This window comes from Buteo buteo, chromosome 22, assembly GCF_964188355.1.
Source record: "Buteo buteo chromosome 22, bButBut1.hap1.1, whole genome shotgun sequence".
NCBI classification, from domain to species: domain Eukaryota; kingdom Metazoa; phylum Chordata; class Aves; order Accipitriformes; family Accipitridae; genus Buteo; species Buteo buteo.
Genome location: NC_134192.1, coordinates 5076063 through 5102682, shown reverse-complemented (window position 1 = coordinate 5102682; position 26620 = coordinate 5076063). Strand labels below are relative to the sequence as shown.

The 26620-nt window shown below is 42.7% G+C and overlaps 1 protein-coding gene across 5 annotated transcripts in view; it reads left to right on the top strand.

Moving 5' to 3' along the window:
* GAB3 (GRB2 associated binding protein 3) overlaps window positions 1–26620 on the top strand; it is an 81678-nt gene that overhangs the window by 8751 nt on the left and 46307 nt on the right. For 2 of the 5 annotated variants that reach the window (XR_012654007.1, XM_075054364.1), the window contains exon 1: window positions 5770–6198. The exons of 1 other annotated variant lie outside the window; for it this stretch is intronic. Coding sequence is in view for 3 of the 4 variants with exons in the window: in XM_075054364.1 (XP_074910465.1) it covers window positions 6127–6198 (72 nt within the window). In the remaining variant the exon portion in view is untranslated. Of the gene's footprint in view, window positions 1–5769; window positions 6199–26620 lie in introns of those variants that run through there. 2 more of the 5 variants (XM_075054365.1, XM_075054367.1) reach the window with 1 other exon arrangement.

The following is a 26620-nucleotide window of genomic DNA, read 5'->3' as shown; positions in this document are numbered from 1 at the left end:
TGGGTCCCACTGCCATTGAGAGCCTGCGGGTGACTGAGTACGCAGACCCGCTCAGGCAGAATATATTCATCAGTTAAGCAGTGTAGTGCAGACAGGATTGGCATCATTCTATGCCAGTGGTCAGGCTCCAGTTTTTTTTAGTTAATTGTTTAAACGACAACAAATCATGTTGCTCTGATGATCTGTGTGCATTTCTCTATTATTAGACCTGATTTGTATGGTGAGGACAGGCTACTGAAAGAAAGAGAAGAGAAGGGGCTGAATTATCCCCTGTGACTTTGCTGAATTTGTGCTTGTGAATGGAAAGAGAGTGAAATATTTGTCTGCAGGGGGGAGCAGAGTGGTAACTGTCAGGAACAGCTGGAACATATATACTGTGTCATGTCTTTTGGTGGTACTGGACTTTTCTGCCTGCTGTGGGAATGCTGCAGAGGCATGTTAGCATTTTGCTGAGTAAGTGTGGTGCGAGCTCCGTATGTAAACAGGGATTAGTTACTAGATGAGAGAAAAGGGCTGTTCTCCCAGGGCTATGGCTGTCGCTTGCATGCACCTCAGCCTTTACAACCCCTGCGGGGTTTTGTAAATTAAATGTGGGGCTAGATTCTGGGAAAAATATATGCTTGAGGGAATGTCAGTCTAGATAACTCTGGTGTGTTCTCCTGTCTTGATACCTATAAATTTGTGAACAAAATAAATCCTCCTGATTCTTCCCATACTCTCCATCCCGATTATTCTTCTGTCCACAGGGGAGCAAGGACTTCCACTGCTCCCAATATTAATAATAACACCACCAGTTGCTCTGCAACATGAAAATGGGCAAGCTTACATAGAACACTTACTTCTTTAAATCAGTTGCCTGTAGGGTCCTGAAGGAATTTCCCATCAAATGCAATTAGCCAATTTGTTCTCCCCTGTTTTATTAGTAGTACACTGTTTTTCTCTGAAATATCAGTAACCTACTTTACAAAAAGAGAGGAGCATCAGAAGCAGAGAATTCCTCTTAGGTATCTGGCTGATGTGAACTGCACACACATTCAGGGTCAAACTGATAATGCTTACTCTGATCTTTGCTAGTGGCACATAAGAGGTTAATCTGGTGAGGACTGCATTGGGTTTGCATGGCAAGGTTTTGGTAGTGGGGGGGCTGCAGGGGTGGCTTCTGTGAGAAGCTGCTAGAAGCTTCCCCCATGTCCAATAGAGCCAATGCCAAGATGGACCCGCTGGCCAAAGCTGAGCCCATCAGCAATGGTGGTAGCCCCTCTGCAATAACATATTTAAGAAGGGAGAAAAAAAACCTGTGCAACACCAGCGGCAGTCAAAAGAGAGCAGTGAGAAGATGTGAGAGAAACAACCCTGCAGACCCCCAGGTCACTGAAGACGGAGGGGAGGAGATGCTCCAGATGCCGGAGCAGAGATTCCCCTGGAGCCTATGGGGAAGACCCTGGTGAGGCAGGCTGTCCCCCTGCAGCCCAGGGAGGTCCACGGTGAAGCAGATATCCACCTGCAGCCCAGGGAGAACCCCACGCTGGAGCAGGGGGATGTGCCTGAAGGAGACTGACCAGGTGGAGAGCCTGCGCTGCAGCAAGTTTTCTGGCAGGACTTGTGACCCTGGGGGAGACCCACGCTGGAGCAGTCTGTGCCTGAAGGACTGCACCCCGTGGAAGGGACCCACACTGGAGCAATTTGTGAAGAACTGCAGCTCATAGGAACAACTCACATTGGAGAAGTTCATGGAGGACTGTCTCCTGTGGGAGAGACCCCACGCTGGAGCAGGGGAAGAGTGTGAGGAGGAAGGAGAGACAGAGACAACATGCGATGAACTGATCGCAACCCCCATTCCCCGTCCCCCTGTGCTGCTCAGGGGAGAACAGGTAGAGAACTCAGGAGTAGAGTTGAGCCTGGGAAGAAGAGAGGGGTGAGGAGAAGGTGTTTTAAGATTTAGGTTTTATTTCTCATTATCCTACTCTGATTTGATTGGAAATAAATTAAGCAAATTTCCCCCAAGTTGAGTCTGTTTTGCCCATGATGGTAATTGCTGAGTGATCTCTCCATGTCCTTGTCTTGACTCACAAGCCTTTCGTTATATTTTCTCTCCCTTGTCCAGTTGAAGGGGGGGGGTGATTGAGTGGCTTTGGTGGGCACCGGGTATCCAGCCAGGCTCAACAAACCACAAGGACAAACACTCTGGCATGATCCAAATAAAGACAGATTCTTGAAATTTGATTGAGACATATCAGAACATGAGTGACCTGTACAATTTGTGTAGAATAGAGAATTATTTTTTCAATTTTATGTTTTACATTTTATTTATTTTTACTTTCTCTGTAATTATGTCTACAGTTCATATCCATGAAGGCTTCTCAGCTTATGACTTTAATCTAGGAAGTGTCACAGCAAGAAAAAAATTCTGTCTTGTCAGACTTTGAAGATTTGCTAAGATTGACTCTGATCTCATAGAGAAAGAAAGAGAATTTTATCCTAACTGCAGGTTATTTTGGTTTGGGTTTTTTCAATGGTCAGTCATTTTTGAGAACATTCCTGTAGCTCTGCCTACAGCAGATTTGGAGAGGCAGGTACCACTGGCTGAAGTTATTGTTACCAAGCAAAACCTGATCTCTTTCAAGGTAACCATGTGATATGTTTAAAATGAAAGCTTAAAACGTGAGACAAATAAACTTAAGCAAGCATATGTAATTCTACACTTTCAAACCTTTCAGCATTGCAATAATATTAAGAAAATATTAAAAAAAACCCACCCTGTTTAAATTGTGTTTTGCCAGTGATTTCAGCATATGTATTCAAAACATACTTGAAGTCCGAAACTAAATGCTAATAGATAAATGCAAAAAGTGGAACTAAAACAGAACACACCAAGGGTTTCACAGAAATGTTCAGCTAAAATAAATTTTTCTTTGCTCTTCTTTCCCTTCACTTTCCATTCTGTTTCCAGCCTCAGCTCGCTCCCCATATATGTCTTCAACTGTAAGATTTTTAAAACAAAGACCCTGTCATTCACCATCATGATGAAGGATTTAAGTAAAGAATTTTATAATTTAGAAGTGGTTGAAAAATTTGTGCTTGGAGCACAACAAAAGCAAAATTCCACTTCTTCCATCAGGGCTAGATGCCATTCATTTTTAAGCCTGCTATTGTCAAACACACACGGGAGTGACACATTATCAGCACAAAGAAAATCATTAGGGTAAGAAAATAACTTTATTTGCTCTTTTAATGTTTGGAGCACAAATACCAAGAAAGCACAGCAGCTTTCATAACAAACATGGTAACCCCCACATGCTCTGCTTAATTATGATTTCTGGCTTCCTGTATTTCCCCTCAGGCTACTGGCACTATAAGTAAACTGGCACAGATTTTATTTATTCTGAATATGCTGAGCTGCAACGTGCAAGTAGTTTGGCAGGTGCTTCACAAGCAGCTGAGCCGTTACAGCAGCGAGGACAGGAGCCGTCTGACAGAGGAGCGACACATCTAGTAGGGAACAGAATCACTGTACCCCTCCCTGTCACCATGGCTACCACTCAGCAGGCGTTTTTTGGGCAGAAGTGCCAATTTAAGCAACTGCTGATTTCTTATTACTGCCCCTGCATCACCCCCTCCATTGGTCAGTTACGAGTGTGTAGTAGGCCACAGCATTTATCAGATCAGGAAACTAGTCCTGATCCAGCTGGAAAATAGTCTCTTTTTTTTGACTCATTCTTTTCCAGACAGTCAGTTTTCTGATTCAGTTCATTATGTAGCCATACAAATATACTGTGCCTGTGTAATGGAGGGGATGGCAGAAGGGCAAGGACAAGTGGCTTAAGAGATGGGGACTGCTGGTGATTTAAGCAGCATTATCACTGAGGGCAAGCAGAGATGGGGCCAGAGCTCTGTTTAAGGCTGTGGTTTGGTATTCAGTATTTAGATCCGTTTGGCAGTCCAGGTTCCTCGCTACCCTGTCCCGCCCCCTCCCCATCTCCTTGGCTGCCTTGTTGCAAGGGGTTATGTAGCTGCACAAGGAACCTGACAGGGGAACCCATCTGTCTGAAGAATGATCCAGTAAAAAATGGGTATTTTTATGACACTGCAGGGATAACACATGAAGTATATCACAATTCATTTTATTTTGGCAGACTAATGTTTTAAAGCCTTCAGGTTTAAGGCTATTGTATCTGTCAGAGTGACACAGTCAAGTCACATGTGGAAGGAAAGTGTGACTTTCCTTCCCTAAATAAGTTCCATGGCTGGATGTGTCTCTCCAAGGAGAAGCATTACAAAGTGTTGTCTACAAACCTGCTGTTAAACATGTGAAGTTGTTGAAATATCACTGTGGATAAGGATATATGGAGCTGAGTGAAGGTGGTAGTAGAATGTCAGGTTGGGAATTAAATAATATTGCAAGGCTGCATGAAAGTCACTTACTCTCAAATGAAAACCTATCTAGAGAAGTCAGAGGACATTTGAAATAAATTATTTATGGTTTACTCATGACAGTTTTCATTTTTCATGTATGATAAGATTCTTTTAAGACTGGTGATAATGTGAAGCACTAGCAACAGGGATGCTGAGAGTTTATACAGATTTATTTATACAGTTATGTAAATGCACATAGGGCACATATTTATACATTATACGCCATTTATAGTACATATTATATTAAATACAATAAATACATATTGCCACAACATTTCTGCTTGAAATCTTGGAAAAAACTAAGCGTGGCTTCCAGTTTGTTAGATTCCAGCAGTGACACCGCAAGCCGTTGTCAGCCTGCCCTGCCGAAGAGCACCAGCACGGATGTGAAAAATTCTGTGAAAATGTTAAATTCTCACCCAGGCCTGATACCACTAACCACACCTCGCAGAGTCAGGCTCCACCGCATGTGCTGTGCCTAGGCAGAGGCATATGGGAGTCCTCAGAAATGACAGACTCATAAATTCCAGTGAAGAATCACTGCGTCCACTTTAAATCTAAGTCAAAGTTATAAGCAACTTCTTAAGAATGAAAACAAGCTGCCCTGTCCTTGAAAAGCCAGGAGTTTCCCATCCTGGAGAGAGGCACTAACTCCAAGGATATCAGCAATGTTATGCACTCTGTGGTCATATTTTTTAGTTCTGACAGCGGGATGGCAACCCATCTGCCTGAAGTCACTTCTGAAAAAGTCTGTTTCTAAAAAAGCTGCGGCGATGTGACCAGAAAAATCAAGTTTATTCATAGTAAATTCATACGGGGGACCAAAAGCCGCTGAAAACCTAGTAAGTCCGCAAACCAAAGCAGCCTGGAAGTAGCGGACCAGGCGGACGGTGGAAGCCGAAGCGGACACTTCGGTGCGGACAGAGGCCAGCAGATGTGCGGACCGCCACCACCACCGGACCGCCACCGCCCCCGCCCCGCCGGCGCTCCCTGCCCCTCCGTGGCCAGGCCAAAGCCCTTCTCCTGCCGCCAAGGCCGACCCCTCCTGGGGCACCGCTCCGAGACAGCCAGCCCTTCACCGGGGCTCCCAAACCTCAGCCGCGGTTGCTCGCTCCCCCTCTTCCCCCGGGGCAGGGGGGGCCGGCAGCATGCCCCGGGGTGCCGAGCAGCGGTGCGCGGAGCCGGGCTGCTTCCTAGAGCCGCGGAGCGGGGCTGCCCCCGCGGATCTCGGAGCCGGGCTGCCCCCGCGGAGCCGGGCTGCCCCCCAGGGCCGCGGAGCCGGGCTGCCCCCGCGGAGCCGGGGTGCCCCCCGCGGAGCTCGGAGCCGGGGTGCCCCCCGCGGGGCGTTGCGGCGGCCGTCGGGGCCGGTGGCGGGAGCCGCCCGCTGGCGGTGTCGGTGTCGGTGTCGGTGTCGGTGTCGGTGTCGGTGGGTGTCGCAGCCGCCGGCTGCGTGGCGGCGAGAGCCCCGGCCGCCCATCACGTGCTCGGTGTGTTGCATTGTGTTTGCGGCGGAGGGAGGGCTGGCCGTGTCAGTGATCAATGTCATGACTTCCTCCTCGGGCTGGAGCAGTATCAGAGCACAGCTGAAGGAAGCCGATTACTGCTGGTTTCAAATTGGCTGGGAACAATACACGCACACACACGGACACGGACACGCACACACGCAGCCCGCACCCTGGCTCCCGCGTCGCCGCTCCGCGCCGGGGGGGGAAGATGAGCTCAGGGGACGTCGTTTGCACCGGATGGCTCATTAAATCACCCCCCGAGAAGAAACTCAAGAGATACGTAAGTGCAGAGGCTCTGCTGATATTTTTTTTCTCGCTAAAGGGATTTCGGCATGTGCTCGGTGTCTCACTCTTCCTTTGAAATGTCTTGCCTGGTTCGGCTTCGCCTCGGACCAAAACAAAAAGATTTCCGAGTCCGTGCGCTCATGGAGTATTTTGGGTTTCACCAATATTCTCGTGCCCTTTGGAAGTAACCTTTCCCGGCTCGTAAGATTATAATACTTCAGTTGTTATGCAACATATCTTAGGTTAAAAACCACATTTCTGTTTCAGTTAACGTTGCCGTAACTAACAGAATTGTAACAGAATTTCAGATGTCACTTTTACAGGGGAGGGCAAGAACCTCCTGAAAAAAAACTAGTACTTCAAATTCTGAGGCTCTGCTTTGTTAAGATGCTCTGTAATTTCTATGACACTTGCTAAAGGCAACATCTGCAACAGTTTTATTTACCAATTTAATATGCCAGATGCAGTTGCTAGCAGCAAGCTTTACTTTTTGTCTGTGATAAAGAGGTGCTGGAAGATGCCATGCTGTAAAGTTCCCGATAGCTGAAAGGTGAAGGGGGGTGGTGAGAAGAAGCGAGCACTGCATGCACGGAGAGCTGCAACTGCATTATGTGTAAAGGGGGCCCCTTGTTTCGTTCTGTATCTGCCTGCCTGTTTTTCTGAAAAAAAAAAAAGGGTGTGTGTTGCAAACATAGGAAACTGTATCATTGCAGGGCTGCGAGGAAGGCACTCCGGGTAGAAATAAATGACCCTTAAAAAATTGCTTGGGACAGCATTAAAAATGTAAGCCCATCGTGGGCCATTTTGCATGCTCATTTGTGATGGTTCTTCATCAGGCATGTTGTTACTGTTGTTACACTTTTGGAATCGGTAATACTCGTTTGAGTCATATGCTCCAAACCTAACTTACCCCAGAGCACTGCACTGTACTAGAAGGATCCCACCATATGTGTCTATCACACTCCCAAGCCATATACATAGCTTACATCATTTGTCGTATTCACTTCTGTTTATCAGCATTTTTTTCTGGACTGCTGATGTTAGCTTTTTCTAGTAATATGAGGAATAACTGTCTCACGAAGAATGTGGTAGATATCATTTGGTAGTGTATTTTTTCTTTGCGCTAAAAACTAGGAGAAACGATAAGCCACTGATGTTAGAATTTACTTTTAACTTATTCTAAGCCAGAGTTTCTTCTTTTGGATCACAGTATTGCATTGAAATGGCTGAATATTTGCTTTGTTCAGTTAGCATTTTCTAATTCTAAAGTAACCGCTATGCTGTGTCTCAAGGGACCTACAAATAAAATATGGATATCTAATTTTTGTTGTATTTTGTAACGAGTGTACTAATAGCACTGTATAGCAGGCACTAGACAATGTAAGAGCCACTGATTCACCCAGCTGGTATCATTAGTAACTCTGTCAGTGAAGCTATTTTTGATGACTCAATATTCATAAAAGGGCAAAGTAGAGAAAACAGAATGTGATAAAGCTGGGATTTGAAAGCCCCCATTATACAGTCGAGATAATAGTCACAACAGGGGCTCTGATCAGCTCACAGGACTAGTTGCAGTCTGCTCTGCTCAGATTTTGCATTACAAAAACTAGGGAAATTGGGTCTATGTTATTCTTCAAACACCAACCACTAGATTAGCCAGATCTCTGCAGATTAGGCTTTGTTTTCTGGTTAGGAGGATAAACTACTCCTTTGTCCATAATAGAGCAGAAAGAAATCTGCTGCAAGTACAGTAAAGATTAATGTCCTTTCTCATATGACTGGTTACACAGTGGACGCTCCAAACCAAATGGAAATTGTCTCTTACCCGCTGTAAGCTATTTTTTCCCCACTTTTTATGTAGTTTCAACGGCATGGTAGTTTGTGCATCTTGGCACTGGGGTGGTAGATAGCTCAGGCTGAACCACAGTGACTGCTTAAAAACAACACAAGCTTTAAAACAATGACTGTTTAAACTGACTTCGGTAGGTGTCAAGTGTCAACCGCTTACAGGAGAATGGTGTTGGCACTGGTTCTGAACCGACAACATACATAAATCCCCAAGCTTTACACTACCCTTTGTGTTCAACTGGCAAAACCCATGGTCCGAGCTGAAGGTTCCAGGGAGCTTCAAACGCAGCCTTGGTCTGCTGCTTCTTTGGGACCCCTCTTACATCGGAGGGACCCAGTTGCTCTCAGGGGGTTGTCTCCCAGTTTACATTTTCCTGAGTTCGGCATCCGGCCTTTGTAAGGTCCAGCCTGAGGGTCTCTTGTTTTACACACAGATAAATTCTTAATCCTCACCCTATTACAATCACTGGGAAAATCCAATTAATTTCAGTGGAATCTGTAGTTAAGAGACCAAAGTGATGAATTCAGGTTGTGAGACTGGGAACTGCAGATAGTCCCACTGAAGCCACTGAGAGTATTTACAGTGTTTATAAAATTAAACAAATACTTCGTTGTGAGATTGGAGCCTAAAGACCAAAGTATACCTGCATTTATGCTTGTTTTCTGATGAAAGCAATTAGGTTTTCTATGCATAAACAAGTCAGAATTTGGCTCTAGGTAAGCAGAACGTTATTTTCAAAACTTTGAAAAGCAAAAAGCAGGTGTTAAGAGTCTGTATTTTTCTTGTAATGTCTTACAAAGCTGATGCTCTTAGCAGCACTATTCTTAGAAGTGTCTTATCATTCCCTAACAAAGGCTGCTCTCTTACATGTGCAGGAAATGAACATGAGATTAATTACCCAAGTGTAACTTTCTGTAAAAACAGAGAGCTTAATACTAAATGCAGAGAATTCATTAGAAAGCACAAGGAGCTTCACTTCAGCAGGCAAATACTTTAATAGTGGTTTAATAGCATGTACAATGCTTTTCCCTCTGTCTGAAGCTTGAACCACAAATCCACCACGTCAGCCTATCTAAAGAGGCAGTTGTGCAAGGAGTCTCCCGGGAGAGCATTTGGTGTGTGTTGCAGTTCTTTGTCCCCTAAGTGTGACCTGAAAGCTGTGCTGCTCTCATTTCCCCACTTGGTTCCAGCTTTTCTCACCAGTCGGGGCTGTGTGGGCCTGAGGGGTGCCAGGGAACCCCCGAAGCCCTGGGGGAGCTGGGTATGGGGCAGAGGTGAGAGAGGAAGAAGCTGGTACCAAAAACTAGGAAGTGGTGGTCATGGAGGTGAAGTCCATCGTGCTCTAGACCAAAAATGCTAAGTTTCAGGCACAGCTTGACACTTAGCCCCAGGGGAGGAAAACCTGGCCCCACTGGAGATTTTTGGTATTTATATTAGTGGATCATGAGTACCAACCTCTGTAGGAAATTAGATGTCATGGGAGAATCTGCTTCAGGTTTGAGGGATTTCACCGTGCCTTATATTAGTGCTGAATACATCCAACCAGGGATGTAGATTAGAGCTGCAAAGGCAAAAAGTGTTTCTGTTTCTTAAAAAAATTCTAAATTCAGAAAGCCTAGGGTGGTGGTGTTCACGTATCCCAATTCTGTAATGTCAGCCTTGAACAGCCGGCTTTTTGATACTTTTCATATGGAAATGTATCTGCTCACTGACTGGTAATATTTGTTTTCTGTTTATTAGAGAGGAGGGAGAATGGTATCATGGCCTAGAAAACAAAGGAATTACTGCAGCCAGTGCAAAAAGTCACTATGAGGGGAAAAAAAGACATGGAAGAAGGCACAGAGGATGTCTAATGAAATAAGAGACTAGTGCCATTGAGAAGACACATTGTTCATGTGCTCATGAGAAGAAGATGGGATTTTTAACAGGCAGCTAATTTCCACCTGTCCTCAAATCGCTGTCCTGTAGTTTGTCACATCTGTGAGGAGCGGCAGTGGTAGTTAGCAGCCTGCCCGCCAGCTCTGGTGAATGCCACGCCAGTATTTACTTACTGTTAGTGTTAAGTTATGTGGTTTGCAATAGTAAAGGGCTATATACAGATGCTTGCTTGTTGTGAGTCAGTGCAGCTCCATTTAAGTCAATGCTGCGCAGCTGTACCCCAGCTGAAGAGCTATTTTTAATCTTCAGTACTATACAAATTGATGAGGGAAGACCACTTGCTCAAAAAAAGGCAAGTTTCCCACTTTACTTGAGTTTCTTCAAACATTATTGAAAATAAAAATCCCATGTCAGCATCTCAAGAACAAGAGTCCAAAATGGACCCCGTGTTAGAATATTTAGCCTTCCACTTCTTATCACGCTTCTTCTTGGAGTGTCTGGTCTGGGAAGACAAAAGCTAGTAAAGCAGTGTCCGTTCCTGCTGCCTCTGCTCGAGGGGCAGTAAGTGCCGTCAGAAGGGCACAGCAGGGCAACTAGCTGGAGACAGATGTCTCTGACTGTTGGGGGGATCTGCCAGAACTCGACCACAGCACACCATTGCTAGGGTTTTACAAGATAAGAGAATCTAGACGACTTCTCCATTTTTAGCTGAAGTTCTGGTATTTATCAGGAGAAGAAACGGGAAGTTACTGGCCACTAAGAAGAAAAAGTAAAGTAGAATTATAGAAGAGTTTGCTCAAGTAATAGGAACAAGAGTCCCACAGCACTGCTAAGTGTGGGTGGGATGCAGAGCATCTGCCCTCTGATCTAGCATTGGGCTGCTGTCAGCAGAGGACATTGCCACCCTCGCCTAAAAGAAATCCCCAAGTGCTGCGTGAGGTCAGGTACTTCTGCTGGTTTGGGATTTGGGGGAAGTTACCGAAAAATAACTATCAAAGAGAAATCCGACCTTAATTTTTGTTGATAAGCCTTTTGATTTCCAAATGCTTCCAACAAAGCCTCACCTCTTCAGCTCTGTCCCCTCTGAATAGAGAGTTACAGACACCTTTCATACCCTGCTGGAATGAACATCCCGAACTCTCATTGAAATAGCTGAGTTTATTTAACCAATTTGTGCAGGTTTTGTAACTCTAGTTTATAGGCTGGGTGGGAATAGGAGTCCTGTGGGATGGAGAAAGTTGGCAGAGCCTTTTAGCTGGTTCTAGCTGTAAGTTTTGTACCTATGTTTTTCCTGCTGTTACTTCATTTTAAAATCCAGTGTATAGTCTATCTGGTTTGTATATTAAGGAAGAACTCAGTTTTGAGAAAATGAAGACTTTCATACAGAAGCTCCTGTGCTGCAGACTACATGTTCTCTTCTCTGTGAAATCCTGAACAAATTGATCTCACTGGTAAAATAACAGCAGAAAATTTATTTTAGGGAAGAGTTTCCATCATTGGAGTTAAACATTTGTAATTAGCTAAGTGCAAATCAGACCATTTTCCACAACTTAACCTTGTTTTGCTAGGTTAGGTGCGATATTTATTCTAGACCATTTTCTTCCATTTTAGCCATGTTTTGATAGTTTAAATGCAATGTTTAATGAGATAGGCTGACTTCTAAGAATAAAATAATTTCTAAAAAACACTGCTGTTCTTGGCAACCTGTGTATCAGAATGTTAAGCAGAATAATTTCCCCTGGACTATTTATTTGGGTGGAGCCATAATAGTCCTGAAGCCCCAGTTTAATCTTTGACTGCATGTTTTCAGTGCGCAGGAATGTCCAGCTATTGGTTTCTATTCAAAACAGAAACCCGCAAGTTATCAGGAGTTTGCATTCAAAAATAGAGACTTAAAAAAAACATGCTAGTTTGAAATAGAGAAGGAAATGTTAACTTGAGTGGTAATTAAACTAGTGATGCAATCAAACATGTCTTAGAGGGAAAAGCATTACAAGTAGTACTTTGGTGAACTCTGTTGTAGCATGAAAACTGTAATATGGATAAACACATGAAATAATGCATTAAAATGCTATGAATGTGTATTACACCAATTTCATAGGTTTTTAGGGAAAGGGACAAGTTTACTCCTGTAATGTTAGTCAGCAGAGAAACAGTCATTTTATTTGCTTTCTTGTCCTTTTCATTTGAGTTGGAAATGAATTAGCAATGTGATAAGACAAGGAAAAAATGCCATCTTTGAAATGAAATTTGCATGTCAAAACGTTACATCCAGCCAGATAAAATAGATTTTCCTCTTTCTCATTTAATTCTTGCATAAAATGCAATACTTCAACTTTTTTTTTTCTGCTTTACAATAATATCCTTGACTTGTTTCAGTTTGTGTTGCATCAGGAAAAAAAACCCAACAAAACAAAACAAACAACAAACATATAGCCATGCAAAACTCTGTTTTAAAATCTGCTGCAACTTGGTATTTGTTAAAAATAAACCAAAACTGACGTCTAGTCTTCATGGCAGAAGAATGCTCCCTTTCTGAGGCTAACTCATTTGTAGCTTTGTAATTGTTAGAATGAGGCAACTGTTCTTAGAGATTTTCTTACTCCCTTCCCTTCCACAAACCCCACCTGACCCCTGCAGTCAAAACTGCTTTGTAGCTTTCCACAAAAGCCTTGAACAGTGCATTTCAGTTATTCAATATCCTTTCCCATAGAGCATTTTACAGAAAGGCAGTAAAATGTCATTATTAGTATGAACTTAAATTTACTTAAATTAAGGTGTTAATTTAAATGGAATTTAGATTGTCATCTGAAAGTTTCTGACTCGTTTTTGACAATGCTTTTTGAAAGACAATAGTTTCTGTGAGCCCTGTTAGTGACAAATATTATTCATCTTGTGACTCCCAAGTCTCGGGGGCCGTGGGTTATGTATTCATATTTCTGTTGGACAGAATAATGGCCATAACGGGACCCTTTCTAAATTTGCAACTCTTGTAATCTCAGCAGAGTGCATAGTTTGTGAACAATCTGTTTTTACATACCAGACTTGCAAACTGTTTGTAGAAGTTCAAGGATTTTACAGTTGCAAAGCCATTTTTTCAAGCTGACATGAACTGGTCGTGCCAAGGAGAAGCCAATAGTTCGGAACAAGCGGGAACTCTGTTTTTCTTGCAGACTTTACAAACTGTGCAGTAAAGCCGCTAAGTTTACAGAAGTATTGAGTTTATAGACGCTGGGAAAGCTGATTGTCTATGCCTGCTATAAAGTTGCGTTTCCAAGATCTGTTGCTGATTCCACAGAAAAGCCACCGGCATTCAGAGGTGACTGTGTGCTGATCAAATCGCTATGAGATGAGAAAAAGCATCTGAAGAGATGCCGGCTGAGTTTACCGTAGCAATGAAGAAACGGTTTCACGAGAAGTCATACACTGCTTCATGAAGTGCTCACTGCTATTCCAGCTACTACATCTATATTGTTTACTAATATTTATAGTGGAAGCTTTGCAAGCTGAAGGAGTTTTATTTTTAATAAGTCCAACATTTTGAACCCATCCTAAGAAAATTATGGAGTTCTCACTGAGGCCTTAGGTTTAAAAATAAGAAGCACTTAAGTAGCTCAGGGAACTGGTTTTTTGAGATACTTAGGCGCTTTGCTCCCACTGAAATAGGGTTTGCAAAATGTTTTCACTGAGTACTCCTCTGACTCCAGGGCTGTTTTTACAGGTCTTCACTGGCTAACTTTCCCTGTAAAACAGTGGGATTTGGACTGTCAGCTGAAAATGGGACTGTTACTCCAACTTCACTTCATGCTTTTTAAAATGTTCCTTTTTGACAGATAACGCTGAGCGTCATATCACCCTTGAGCTATGGATTATAAAATAATGGCGAACTGTTTTTGAAAAGTGGGGGAAAACCACCAGATAAATCCCATCATTATTTCAGTGTCCTCCCCAAACTCCCGCTTTCGTCTGTGCTGAGCCTGAGAAATAGTCAAGCTGAAACATCATTAAGACAAACAAACAAAAAGGTTAGGGGACAGTCTGGTTGGCATAGGAAGAACAGGCTTTGTGGTGGTGACACTGCTCTGGTTCCCCTTGTGCATCCCTCTGCACTGGGTTTGCAGACTGGAAGCCTAATAATACTGGCTTGTAAAGGGAAAAATAGAAGCATTTATTGAAGTGTTACTAGACTGCAATGCTTTAACAGTTTTCTTATGAAAAATATGTTCTTTCTTTTCTTTCTTTCAAATTCACAACTGAAAGTACTGTTGCTATGTTACTGTAATGGTGTGTAGGCTGCTAAATAAATAGAGGCAGTTTAGTCCATGCCAGAAATAGAAAGCCAGGTCAGAGGTGACATTTGGGACATGTTGAGAAAAAAGAGAATATATAATTATTTCTTTCCTTCCTATCATTCTCTTCAGTCTCATTAACCCCAGACTACTTAGAAGGAAATTACAACAGAATTTCTGGACATGTGAGAGTTCTAAAAATTGACATCTCTGGAGTTCTGTTAAGTGTTTTGGCTTTGTTTTTTGCAAGTTCAATTTTGCAAGGAAAACTGGTAAAACTGTGGCACCTCACACACTTGTGAATTGAATAGCCGCTTTGAGGTATCAAAGGGCATGGGGAACTGTTGAAAATTCACTCTGCAAAGGTGTGCTCAGAAGGCAAAATCTGACAGAGGGAACAAGCTTTGAGAAAAGGTGCTCTTGTGAAGCCATAAACAGTGAATTTGAGTCCATTGTCCTTTCTGGGATAGTCTGGCAGGTTACCAAGGACCAGATATACCAAACTGTGCCTAGGCTCTTGTGCAAGTAACCCTACGTACCTGCTCGCATCTTCAGCTGCCTACACATCTTTGTAAACCTGGCTTGTGAACGTGCTTGAGTGCCTCGTTTGTACAGCAGGGTCATTTTTATCCCTCCTCTGCTGCCTGCACACGCTCCTCATATACAGACCTCAGTACAACGAGCTCTCGTTTAAGCTCCAGCAGCTGATTCAGTAAATGTTGGGTACTGCAAGCCACTAATGTGAAAATTGGAGCCCGGTTCTCCCTCCATCTGTGTCAGTCAGAGCAGAAGCAACCCTTATCCTAGGAACAAGCACTGCAGCCTTGTTACTCGCAGATGGCGGGCTCTGACTTTATTTCCAAAAAGTTATTGCAGATGCTGGATGCTCTGGGCTGTGTTCCACCAGCCGCAAAGCTCCTCAGCCCCGTCCCAGCCGGTTGCGGGCACGGTCGCGGGTGTGCACAGCACGCCGGCGCTCCGGTCCTGCCTTGCCCTTGGCCCCGCTGCTCTTGCGTGAGCATCGGCAGCCCTGGGCCCGCAGCGGAGCAGCTGCGAGCTGTCAGACCGTCCCGCTAGCAGAGGTGGGACACGGAAACGCAGAGCACGCTCGCCTATCTGTGAGTTAATTTAGCAGATTTGTAATTCATCTGGGAGATCTTCTCTTTAAATATATATGTCTACTTATAAACAAATTATTAATGTGACACAATGTGAGGCATCTAATTTCTTTGTGAATTAGGGAAGAAGCCCACAGCCATAACCTAAACCAGTTCGGTGCATGCAATCCCATTAGAGATTTCTTTGTGGTATTTTTGTAGTTCCACAAATCTGTTTACTTTCCTACGAAGAAACAATGTAAATGTGCCCCCTACCCAAGAGATCTTTGGATGTGAAGCATTCCAGAAAATCCCACGTTTACCATAAAGTTTACAGAGGGGGATTAAATTAGAGGGTACAACAAGAGCAAGTGATGCTAAGTACAGTTATTCTTGTTCCTAAATTGCAGGGATTTTAAAATTTTCTTGTTATTTGTTAACACTCCTTGAATGGAGGGCTGGAATTTGAATGGCTAGGAGTATTTCCTAACACAATGGATGTGAATAGCTGGTTTAATAAGAAACTTTCTTAATTTTCGGCCACAAGCCAACCCCTAGTGCCGTAGACCTTGAGACATGTCTGCAGAATGTCTGAGGTTCTGTGTCAGAAAATGAATGAGTAGTTTAGGATCCATCTCCATCAGGGCTGTTTATTTACTTACATTAGGAGTTTGCTGCTGGTGCAATTGGAGACATTTCTTGTTTTCTAGCTCAACCAGTATTCAGCCTCAGACTGAAGGAGAGGGTGTTAGAGGCTTTCTTGTCCCCTGTGGAGTTCAAACCCTCTTTTGGGCTCTGTCAAATCCTTTACCCTTGCCAGAGACTGCATTTATCTCAGACCCTAAAGACCAATTATTATGATTTATCTTTCTTCAGAGTGAATAAGATTTTACCAGGCATTTTCTACACAGAAATGTCCAGCTGGGAGAAGTGCAACCTACAGCCTGTCCTTTCCAGGGCTTTGTTGCCCATGCTCAGCAAATTGCCCAGTTTTAACCAGCAGCAGCAGCATCGCTAAATGGAAAGGAGGATGAATTATACCCTCTGCAGTTCTGTTATGTTATCCTCCTAAAGGACCTATTTGTCTTTCATTATATTTCCAGGTCCTTTGTGCTTGAAGTGATCTTCTAAACTTTATAAGTAAACTTTGTTGTTGGCTGGTAAACTAAAGCTGTTTACCCATTAGAGTATTCCAAGTGGGCTGCAATGACATTTGGCTGTACTCTTTGTTGGGGCGAACAGCTTGATTGTTAAAACTGAATGAAATTATGTTGAGGCGGAAGGTGGCAGACATGGCCAGGTTTCAGATAAGCTATAGTTAGCTAGGTAAAGATTAAGTATTTTCACACTGCTGCTTTAAATCCCTAAGGACTCCCCTCACCGCGGCACTTACCTTGTCGAGGGTTCAGAGATGCTTCAGTGAAACTTGCCATTCGAGAATGGGTAACACAAGTTTGGGAGGTGAAGAGCCAGAGCAAGCTTGTGCGAAGTGGTAGCTGTGCAGTCCTTTCCAGAATACAGTGATGGAGAGGGGTAGTCATAGAGATGCACCCCAGTAATATGTCTCAGGAACATTTCCAAGAAAAAAGATTTGCATGTAGTTTAGCAACCTGAGCTATGTGAAGATTTGAGCAGCAGCGGCCCTGACTCTCATGTGCTGAGAACTTACTGTGCACCCACAGGCAGGTTTCAGTTTGACTCTTTTCCTCGGGTTTACTGGATCTGGAAAAGGAACTGGGATCTCTATATGAGCATACCATTGTAGAATTTAGTTCAGAGATTGGGGTTTTTTTAAGAAAGCAACTGCTTTATGTGCCATCTATGCATAGGAATAAAAGATAAGGAGCAGAGGAAAGCACTCAGATGTAAGACCTTGTGTTATTAATGGTCATAAGGCCTAGGACCATTTTGTTTCAGGGCACCTGGTCACTTCTGACTTGCACCTAGGGTTGCTGCGGTCAAGGCACCTGCTCTGAGTGGAAACGTGGTCATGCAGAATCACTCCAGATCTAGTTCCTGGTGCCAGTTTAGGGCAGGATCTTCATGGTTCCTTGCTGGGACTGAAAATAAAAGGCATATGACCCTATACAGCAACAGCAGCAAGTAAGTATGGTGATGTAGCACAACCGAGTCTATACCATCAAGCAGGAAACTTTTCCCTTCCAAAATAAAATGCACCCATAATGGACAAAAAGGCCGAGTAAACATTGGCTCTAACAAGCTGCTGGATTGGGCAGGTGTGCAGTCAGACTGGAAGGTTAGATCTGAAACTTTATTTCCATTTATCAGTTTGCACAAATCTGCTTGGAATACCTCTTTGCCCTCTCTGAAAAGATTTCAGATATAAAGTACTTAGACTCATCAGTAAAAAATATCCTGAAATAGAAATGGCAAGTCATGTTCTCTAGCAATATAGCAGCTTAAGGAGAAACCAGAAGCCAAAAAAAATGCAGTCTCAAACCCATTATGACCATATTTATGGGGAACTTTTAAATAATCTGAGCTGTTTCCTCTACATATTCCCTACTACTAACAACAGTACCTTATGACTGGTGATGTCTTCATTAAACACTGAACTTGAATATCAGAGTTGAGCTTCAGGCTTTTCTCTTTAGCTTTTGTATCAATTGGCTGGATGCTGATCAAGCACAGAGCCATGGACCTTAGCAACAAGGGAATGGGGAGAGAAAAGCAGATAGGAGGATTTTGCCTCCCGGTGGAAACCCCCAGCTCTGCCATTATCAGAGCTCCTGGTAGCTCCAGTGTAACTGGGAGAGGTGGTATATGGTATGGGAATTGCAGCATTTACCAGCTTGTAATTGGAAACTGAAGACAATGAATGGATAAGAATATGTTAAAATGCACAATTTCACTTTATTTTGTGTAACGTCTTTCACACAAAACTTTCTACTCAAAGAGATTACAGTCAGATAGAATTATGATGAAAAATAAAAGCAGAGTTGCAGAGAAATTGGTAACTTCTTAAAAAGAGTAAACTGTCACTGAAAAATCTCACTTTCTATTTGAGAGATAAAATCTATGCATGGTGCAGCCATTTTTGCTTTGCCTGGCATAAGATTTGTTTGACTCAGAGCCAGCAGCATGCTGAGGACCTAGAAATACATGATACAAAAGCAGATGCTGGCTGCTGGCCGCTGGCTGGGGAATTCCCGTACCATCTTTGAAATGATGATCCTGTTTGATGGGGCAACACAAAGTGTGAGGCAAGTGCATATGATGTTTCTCCCCTAGGTGAGGTTATTAATCTGAAGGGTGAGAGACAGTGTGAAGGCTGCTAAACACCTACTATCATCGCAGTCAGTCCCAGCTGGTGAGGATGGGTGATGTAATGGATCAAGCAGGAGGAGAAAGTTTTCAAATGGGAGGGTGTAAAGTTTGAAAGGCTGCACGTAGGAACGAAGAGTCGCCGTCCTAATTCGAGTACGCAGGCAGCTCAGCAGATGGCCCAGCAGATGAGTTGCTATGCACCACGGTATGTGTGAGAACATGAGAGTAATGGCGAGGCTCCACGCAAAAATGTAGCTCTGCCCTCTGCATGGTATGGGGTAACATCAGATGCCGTGTTGCTGACCCCAGCTGGGCCCTTCGTTCCCCATCAGGGCGCCTTGTTGGCTCACACACCGAGCTTTCCACAGCAGTGTTTCATATTGCTGTTCTGCATTACAGCAATTTCTCCCCTTGTGCTTTGCCTTCCCTCTCCAAACAGAGCAAGAACCATCCCCAGAGGAGTAGGTCCTTGCCAGTCACACTAACACTGACGTTGCATCGCTAACTTCTCCTCCTGCCTTAGGCAGCAGCTCTCAGGCTGAGCTGGCATGTCTCTTGGGGTGGAAAACCTCCCACTTCAGGCCACAGAACAGCGTCACTGGGATGTTTTGGGTTTATTTCCTACAATTCCAGTTCCTCCAGCAGTGAAGTCCAGAGGCCAGAGAGATTTCATGTGTGTCCTATGTGACTTCCACGTTCCCTAATAACTGCAGCTCTCTGGGAATTGTAGGGGAAAATTTCAAAAAATCTCTAAAAATCCGTTCTTTTTAAGAACTGATCAGTTTGCATCTGACTTTCTCCAGCGGATCTGTTTTGCTGCTTACTGCTTGCGCAACTTTTCGGCTCCATTTGCAAAGCAGCTATGAACTTATAGCTAGATCCTGGAAAAAGCATCTTTACCACAAATAGCTTAGAATAGCCATTGCCACCTCACAGTCACGTTGCGCTGCTGCTCAGCATAATGGTGTTAGGACCTTTGTTTTTTCCAGTGGTTTGCTAACAAAGCTCTGTTAGTCCAGAGCTATATATTAATATGGGAAATTCCAATAATCCCTGTCTTGTGATACAGCAAAAATCTGTCTCACTAACCAGTTTACATGTAACATTGATGAAATGACTACCACTAAGTTGTTTCGAGAAGCTCCATTTCCAATGCCATCTACAGGAAAATTACATAGGTGTATAATGATGCATGAATTCAAATCACTATAATTATGCTGATAAACATCTTCTCAGATGTTCTTGAGATGAGTGACATCTTTTTCTTTTATCTTAAATCGCTTCTGAAGCAATATAAACTAAACTGGGAACAATGTTCTTTTTTCCAGTATCAGAGTGTTCCCATGGCATATGTACGCCAGCAGATACATGGCAGCTCAGCTATGCTAGTAAAACTGCAGACAAGCCCTTAAATTCAAGCAGCAATGACAAAAGCAGTGGTAATCCCTGCTTTCCCACATGCCATCCTGTCAGATTCCTTTTATCATCTTGCAGTCTTAAGAGCATAGTTCGGGTTTTGTGTCTCCTTTGCCCTTGGTATATTTACTTGAATTGCAAGCAAAGAGATTCTTTAATCCCTCCTATTTTTGTTATGGTCCCATGGAGCCGGCACTAAGACTATCAAACGGACTGAGCTTGTGCGTGGGTAGACTGTCATTTCCATCGTGGGTTGGCCAGTCGTTGGGACAACACTAATTCTGTGAGCCCGCAATGAAGGTTGGTTGGACCTGGTAGTGGACTAGGACACATGGTTGAGTATATTTCACTACTGGACCTTTAAAGTGTGTTTAGCAAGGAAAATGTTCTGATCTTCCATAATTAAATCCTGTATGTACCACAGCCAAACAACAAAAAAACCCAGGTCTATATTCACTGTTTGTAAAATAAAACTCTCTGAAGTGTCTCTCAGCATAAGGACTGTGAGTCAAAGTGGAAGGTTTTATGTTAGTAAAGGAAAAATTAAACATCATCATCTGTCTTATTGTAAAGAAGCAGAAGGATGTTAAAAGCTATGTTATGCTGGCTCACATTTTTTCTACATAAATGAATTTTTGGGGTATCATACATGCTTACAGTAAAACAGTTACATAGGAAATAGTGAAATCCACAATGATTTTTATGTAACTTTTTCTTTCATAACATACTTGTGCAATAGAGTAGTCAGAATGCAATAATAAAACTATGTTTTTTCCATGCTTGAACATTAGTGGCCATCTGGAAAATTGCATGCTACCTATATTCAGTGAAATGGCTAAGTGAGGAAGTCACATCCAAGGAAACTAAAATTATTTTTATGTGTTTCGGTAAGTTGGCTTTTGCCAGGAAGAAGCATAAAGAGGACAAAAAAAAATCTTGTTTGCCACCATTCCTCCTTGGGGATGGTGTCAGTCAGCACCACGGTGCTAACACTGCTCACAGACCCAGTCCGCAGCCGCCTGACTTGTCCAGGGATTGTCCTCACACAGGAACGGTGGCAACGGGCCTGACGTATTTCTGGTAAAGACACAGGAGGAGCCTCCAGACCAGCAAAGAGAAATGCCTGAGTGCTGGAAAAAACCTTAACCTTTTGTAGGAAGATCTTGTAGGAAGCACTGACCACTTCTGACAAGGGCTTTACCATTGCAGATACCCTTTCTGCCTGTAGCACTTAAAATTGTAGCATAGCAACTTACTTGAAAAACTTGGGCTGAAACAGCCAGTTATCACTCTGCTAGTGCAGGGTGTTGCCTCTTCTCTTCCCAGTAAAAATGCTGAGCTGTGGACGGGGTCTGTTCTGGGAACGGGCTACAGGCGCTCTCGTTAGTCAGCAAATACCAGAGCCCAAGGGCAGGGAGTCAGCAACAGGGAACGGGGAGGGGGGACACATTCAACACCTGTTGGTAATCCAGTTATTAAAAATAAATGTTGACTTGTTGAACTTCTAACCAAAAACCTGTTATGTCAGAAGGGAGCTCTTCTAATGCCAAGCTCCTAAGGGCAGGGCTATAACTGTGATAAGGCTGGGGACATCTCAGCTGGGTGGAAAGAAGAGCTGAGCTACCCAGATAGTTATCTGACCACAGGAGGCCTTGGCAGCTTTGACCCCTGTTCTTTAGAAACCCATGTCTGACTATGTTATATATTTGGCTTACTATTATTCCTGGATTTGCTCAGCTTTTTGGTGAAAATGTCATTAATTACTAATTTAGTTCAGTGGAATAAGAGAGAGTCCAACTGTGTATGTGTAGTGCATTTAGTGGTTTCAATCCTTAGCTTATAATTGCTCTTTCCTGAATATGATGCTGTTGGGAAAATTCTTAGTTTCACAGCGTCAAGCCATTAATTAATCAAGGACCGAACCAGAAGCAGAGCACTGTGGAGAAGATTCTTAGGTATCGAAAGGCAGTGATAGTAAACCTTTCTGTGGAAACGGTGCCCGGCTGCAGTTGGGGAACGTGCCTTCCAGTTACAGATTCCCCTGCCTGCAAATGCAGTGCTGCTACTTTTTCCCTGCGCAAAGACGAGGCACAGACACCGAATGAGTCACGGATCTGTGCTCAGCTGTGTCTAACACATGAAGCTCTGGAGCAGGACAGAGGCAGCAGCTTTGTGGTGTGGGAATGCAAGACACACACACACAAAAAGAGTCTTATGCTCAGTGCAGCCCAAAACTTGAAGGTCTCTTTAAAGGCCTTTGGTTTTGCTGCTTTTGACTATATCCAGCCAGCCCCACTTCTCCTGCATTCTTCCTTCTGGTGGTTTTCATGGCTAACCCACAGCATCCATACGAGTGCTTCCCTGACCTCCTTGGGTGGCTGTGACCCATGCTAGCCCTCAGAAAAGCCAAGTAGCCACAGCCTTAGGAAATGGCAAGCAGAAAGATCTCACGTTGCTGTTTCTCTCCCTTGAACTGCAGCTTCTTTCATCACATGTTGCAAAATGGATTGTGAAGCAGGGTCATTTTGCCTGTAAGTAGGGCTGTGGTCCTGGAGCACTAGAAGAGCAGAGCTGCTTCTCTCAGAAGATGTTTCTAACACAGAGCATGTGACATCTGTCACATAATGCCATGACAAAACGGTGTTTCTAACAGAGAGCTGAAGCAATTTGTGAAGTGAAATTAATCATAGGTATATGTCATGGGTTTTGATTTAAATGTGGATTAGAAAGTATGTATAGCAACAGACTATTTCCAAAGACATTGATTCTTTACAGCAAAAGTATGAAAGTGAAAACATCCTGAAAAACAATAAAACAAAGGATACTGTAGCTCTGGCTCTGCAAAAATACAACAATTTTGCATTAGATGCAAGAAATGGTATGGGGAAGGGGCATGGGATTATTTTACTGCTTCATTCATCTTCAGCTTCAGTTGTATGTTGTCTGATTTTGCACTCAAGAAAATCTTGAGTTCCCCTTTTAGCTGTCAAATAGGAATGAACACAGAATCAGCCATGGAGAAGGAGTCTTGGATTAAACAAATGCAAAATCCTAATCCAGCTCTTTTTCAACAGTTGGATTATTCTGCTTGATTTTAGTAAGAATTGAAATAAAAATAATAGAGAGGAGACTCAGGTTGCAGGAGCAAAATTAGCATTCAGAGAGATGGATAAAGATGTCCAATGGCATATTTAAAATACCAGAAGGATAGTCTTCTACTGGATTTATTGAAAGAGAAGTACTCAAATATCCCCAAATTCCTAGGCAGGTTTAAAACTGTCTTCATTTTTTTTTCACTAAATCATTGTGTAAATTATGTATATTGTAACTCCATGACAGTAGCAGTGCAATATTAGTAAGCACTGTAATTCTTAACTTCTGTTAAGTAATAAGAAAGTTACAGAATAAAGTATGAACATATGTGATGGGTTTAAAAAAATGAGTTGAAACAATCAGTAAGACCAGAAGCTCTGTAAGTGCCAAATTATTGTTGCAGAAGTATTCTTTTTATCTATGGGTCATGATTTCCAAGAAACGAGTGAAAAATGTAAACACTTCCAAGCATTTGTCCCTTTGGGCACGGGGTGTATTAAACAACAACAACAAAAAATACTTCATGGACAGAAAAGAATTGTTGGCCAGGGCATTTCAGACAGAAGCCAATAACGCCTAACTTGGTGAACAAGCAAGAAGAAAAAACTGGCAAATGGTTTTATGCCCTAATTCATGGAAGTTCTCCATTCACCTGAGTTTTAAATTGAAGTCTCTTTCAATTTTAAAGAAACAAACTGGAAATCTTTTTCTGTAGTAGAATTCAAAGCAGGAGATGGTTGTGGTAATTACTGGCAAGCAAATAGTAAATACTCTCAGAGGTAAAAACCACAGAGCTGGAAATCATGCCTCTGCTAAGCTGGTCAGATTCTGTGCTTGATTACACTGCATGAATAAATTATTGGAAGACACATTTCAAGCTCTTTTTTCAGAAGTGAAAAAATAATCCAAATTCTTACTTTTGCAAAGCAGGGCAGAAATATGCAGAAGAGTGTGGCATCATCAGTTTGCTGCATTGTTGGTTTAGAGGTGCTCTTTTAAGTAATACAAGTATCTCATTACTCCCAGGCTAGATTGTAAGATTTGTAAGATTGTATAAGTTATTTAAGCACCTTAATCCATTTAGTTTCCTATGTCAGCTCTTTGATGTTGGTTTAATCCCACAATAAAAAGCTAATTGGTATATCAAAGATAGGCTGAGAATCCATGCTGATGGGGTGAATGAAAATTGGCAGCACCCAGTCTTTTGCTGATATGAACGTTAAATAATGGCACTAGGACTGTTTCATCTAAAACAAGAAGCATATTGGAATGCCGTAAAAATCAGTAAGGTTGCTTTTTCTTTAAAATCTCCTGGAACCCAGCTGAGCAAATATTGCAACTTTTGGAGCTGCCGGCTGGCAATAGTAATGCTTCGTGTTTCACCTCAAGTCTTCATCTGTCCAACTTCTGCTCCGATTACACACAAAAATAGCTATGGCAGTGCCACAGAAAGGATCAAAGTCAGAGCAAAATTCTTTGAGTTGTACCTGGTATAGACCAAGACCATCAGAAACCGCAAATTTCAGGCAGTGTTCAGTGCAAAACCAGAAAGCGGCCAAGGCTTTTCTGTCTGTCGCAATCCTTAAAATTTCCCCAACAAAATACAGTTTGCTGGGCAAAGAGTTGTGTTGTAAAAATCTGCCTTGCCTTCTTTGGAAGCTTTTTCAGTTTTCCTCCACATCTTACAGTCAATCCATCAGCTCTCTGGAAAGACTAGTTTTCAGCATACTTCCATAGTTTAAGACATTATGTTGGATTACTTATCTTTATCATGCACAGCACGGATGGTTTTTTATGTGTCTGTTTATTCTTGTAACCTGCTGAAATAGAAAAGGAATTTTTCCCCTTGTTTCACTAAGGCCAGGATGCCATTCGTCATCTTCCAGTGTGATACTGTTTTCTCCCTCTATGGCCTTACCTCTAAATCAAAGTCTTCAGGAGCAGTAGAGGCACCTCCCTTGGCATACCCCTGGGAAACAGCTCCCTGGTATTTTGCAATGACTTTCTAACACAAACATCAAGACAGCATCACCATATGATTCTTCCTGGGCTTTGTAAACTACTAAAAAAAAAAAAAAAAAATTTTCTACTTAGGAAAGGCTTTTTTATCTGCAGAAGGATTAGATCAATCATTAAACTTTCTCACAAGTTCACGTGTGTTCTTGTCTTTTCCCATCTCTCTCAGCCTGTCTTCTAAAAGCCTCCTAAAAACATTGACACCATGGCAATATCCTCTGAACAGCTCGCATCTATGCTACAGCCACACTTACTCTTTGGTTGAAAAAGATCCATAAACTTATATTTTAGAATCTGATTACTTCTGACTGATTTAGCACCCTGTGCTTTTGTAACACAAATCTTTGTCCTGACCAGGGGGTATTTTACCTTTCAGTTGGCTTAATCTGAATGTAGCAGTTAGATCTAACATTTTAGTAACTGCATCAGCAACACACAACCTGGTTGGGTTACTGACTGTGGCATACATGTTACTTTTTACACTGCATCCTAACGAGTCACATTTACAAACTGCTTCTCTGAAAAACATGGTAAGAAAGAGTCATAAGTGAAGGAGAAGAGTAGGAGTAATTCCGCATTCAGATCTAAATTTGTGTCAAGTGTGGGATGAAGTTTAAAATAAGAAAAGATAATAGTTGGGGTTCTGTTGTTTCTTTCTACCTTTTTTGAAAAGGCATTTTTGATCATACTCTTCACCTCTTTAAAAATGTAAATTCAAGTGATGGACCTTTGCTGAAGTGTTTCATGAGTTAAAATTAACCTTGAAAGTTAGCAGGAGGTGTTACTTGCTCTGCATTTATTTCTACTTTATTTTTTCATATCTGACAAGAAATGGGTAGCATGCAAATGTATCTTTGTGGCTTAAACAAATAAGCCATGAAGTCTAAAAAAGGAAAGCAGTTACTGCTTTCTGTGTACAACCACTGCTTTCAGATTACTCTTTTGTATCTGCTAATGCCTGTGACTGTGGCTCCATTTTTACTCAAAAATATTCTGTGTTATTGGGGTAGGAGGGACCAGAAGAAGGGATTTTACTAGTTTGGTTTTCTCCTTGAAGGGAACTCCTGCAGTATCCCTCCCCATGGAAATCAGCAGACCTGGGAATGGCAGAAGGACAAACCTTGTCTTTCCCTACAGAACACAAAATATTTGTTATTCAAAATGTCAGTTAATCGCCAGTAGAAAGCTGTAAAGGTTCCAAACACGGTGCCCATCCCCAAATGCCCCTGACAACATCCGTGGTTTTACAGTCGTCCTTTCTACACGCTGTTCTCTGCACTGTTGCTGTGTGCAACACCCAGACAACAAGGGCAACACCTTAAAAGAAAATCTCTCTTCTCATTCAGGGCCACCCTTTTGGCGTACCATGTGTGAGAATTATCTCAGCCTTCGCAGGAGAGAATTTCTCTCCTCTGTGCAACTCTGGCTTCAAGTCTGTAGACAGCACTTTGCATTGCTATGTTTTAATGAAAGCCAGAAGCAAACAATAAC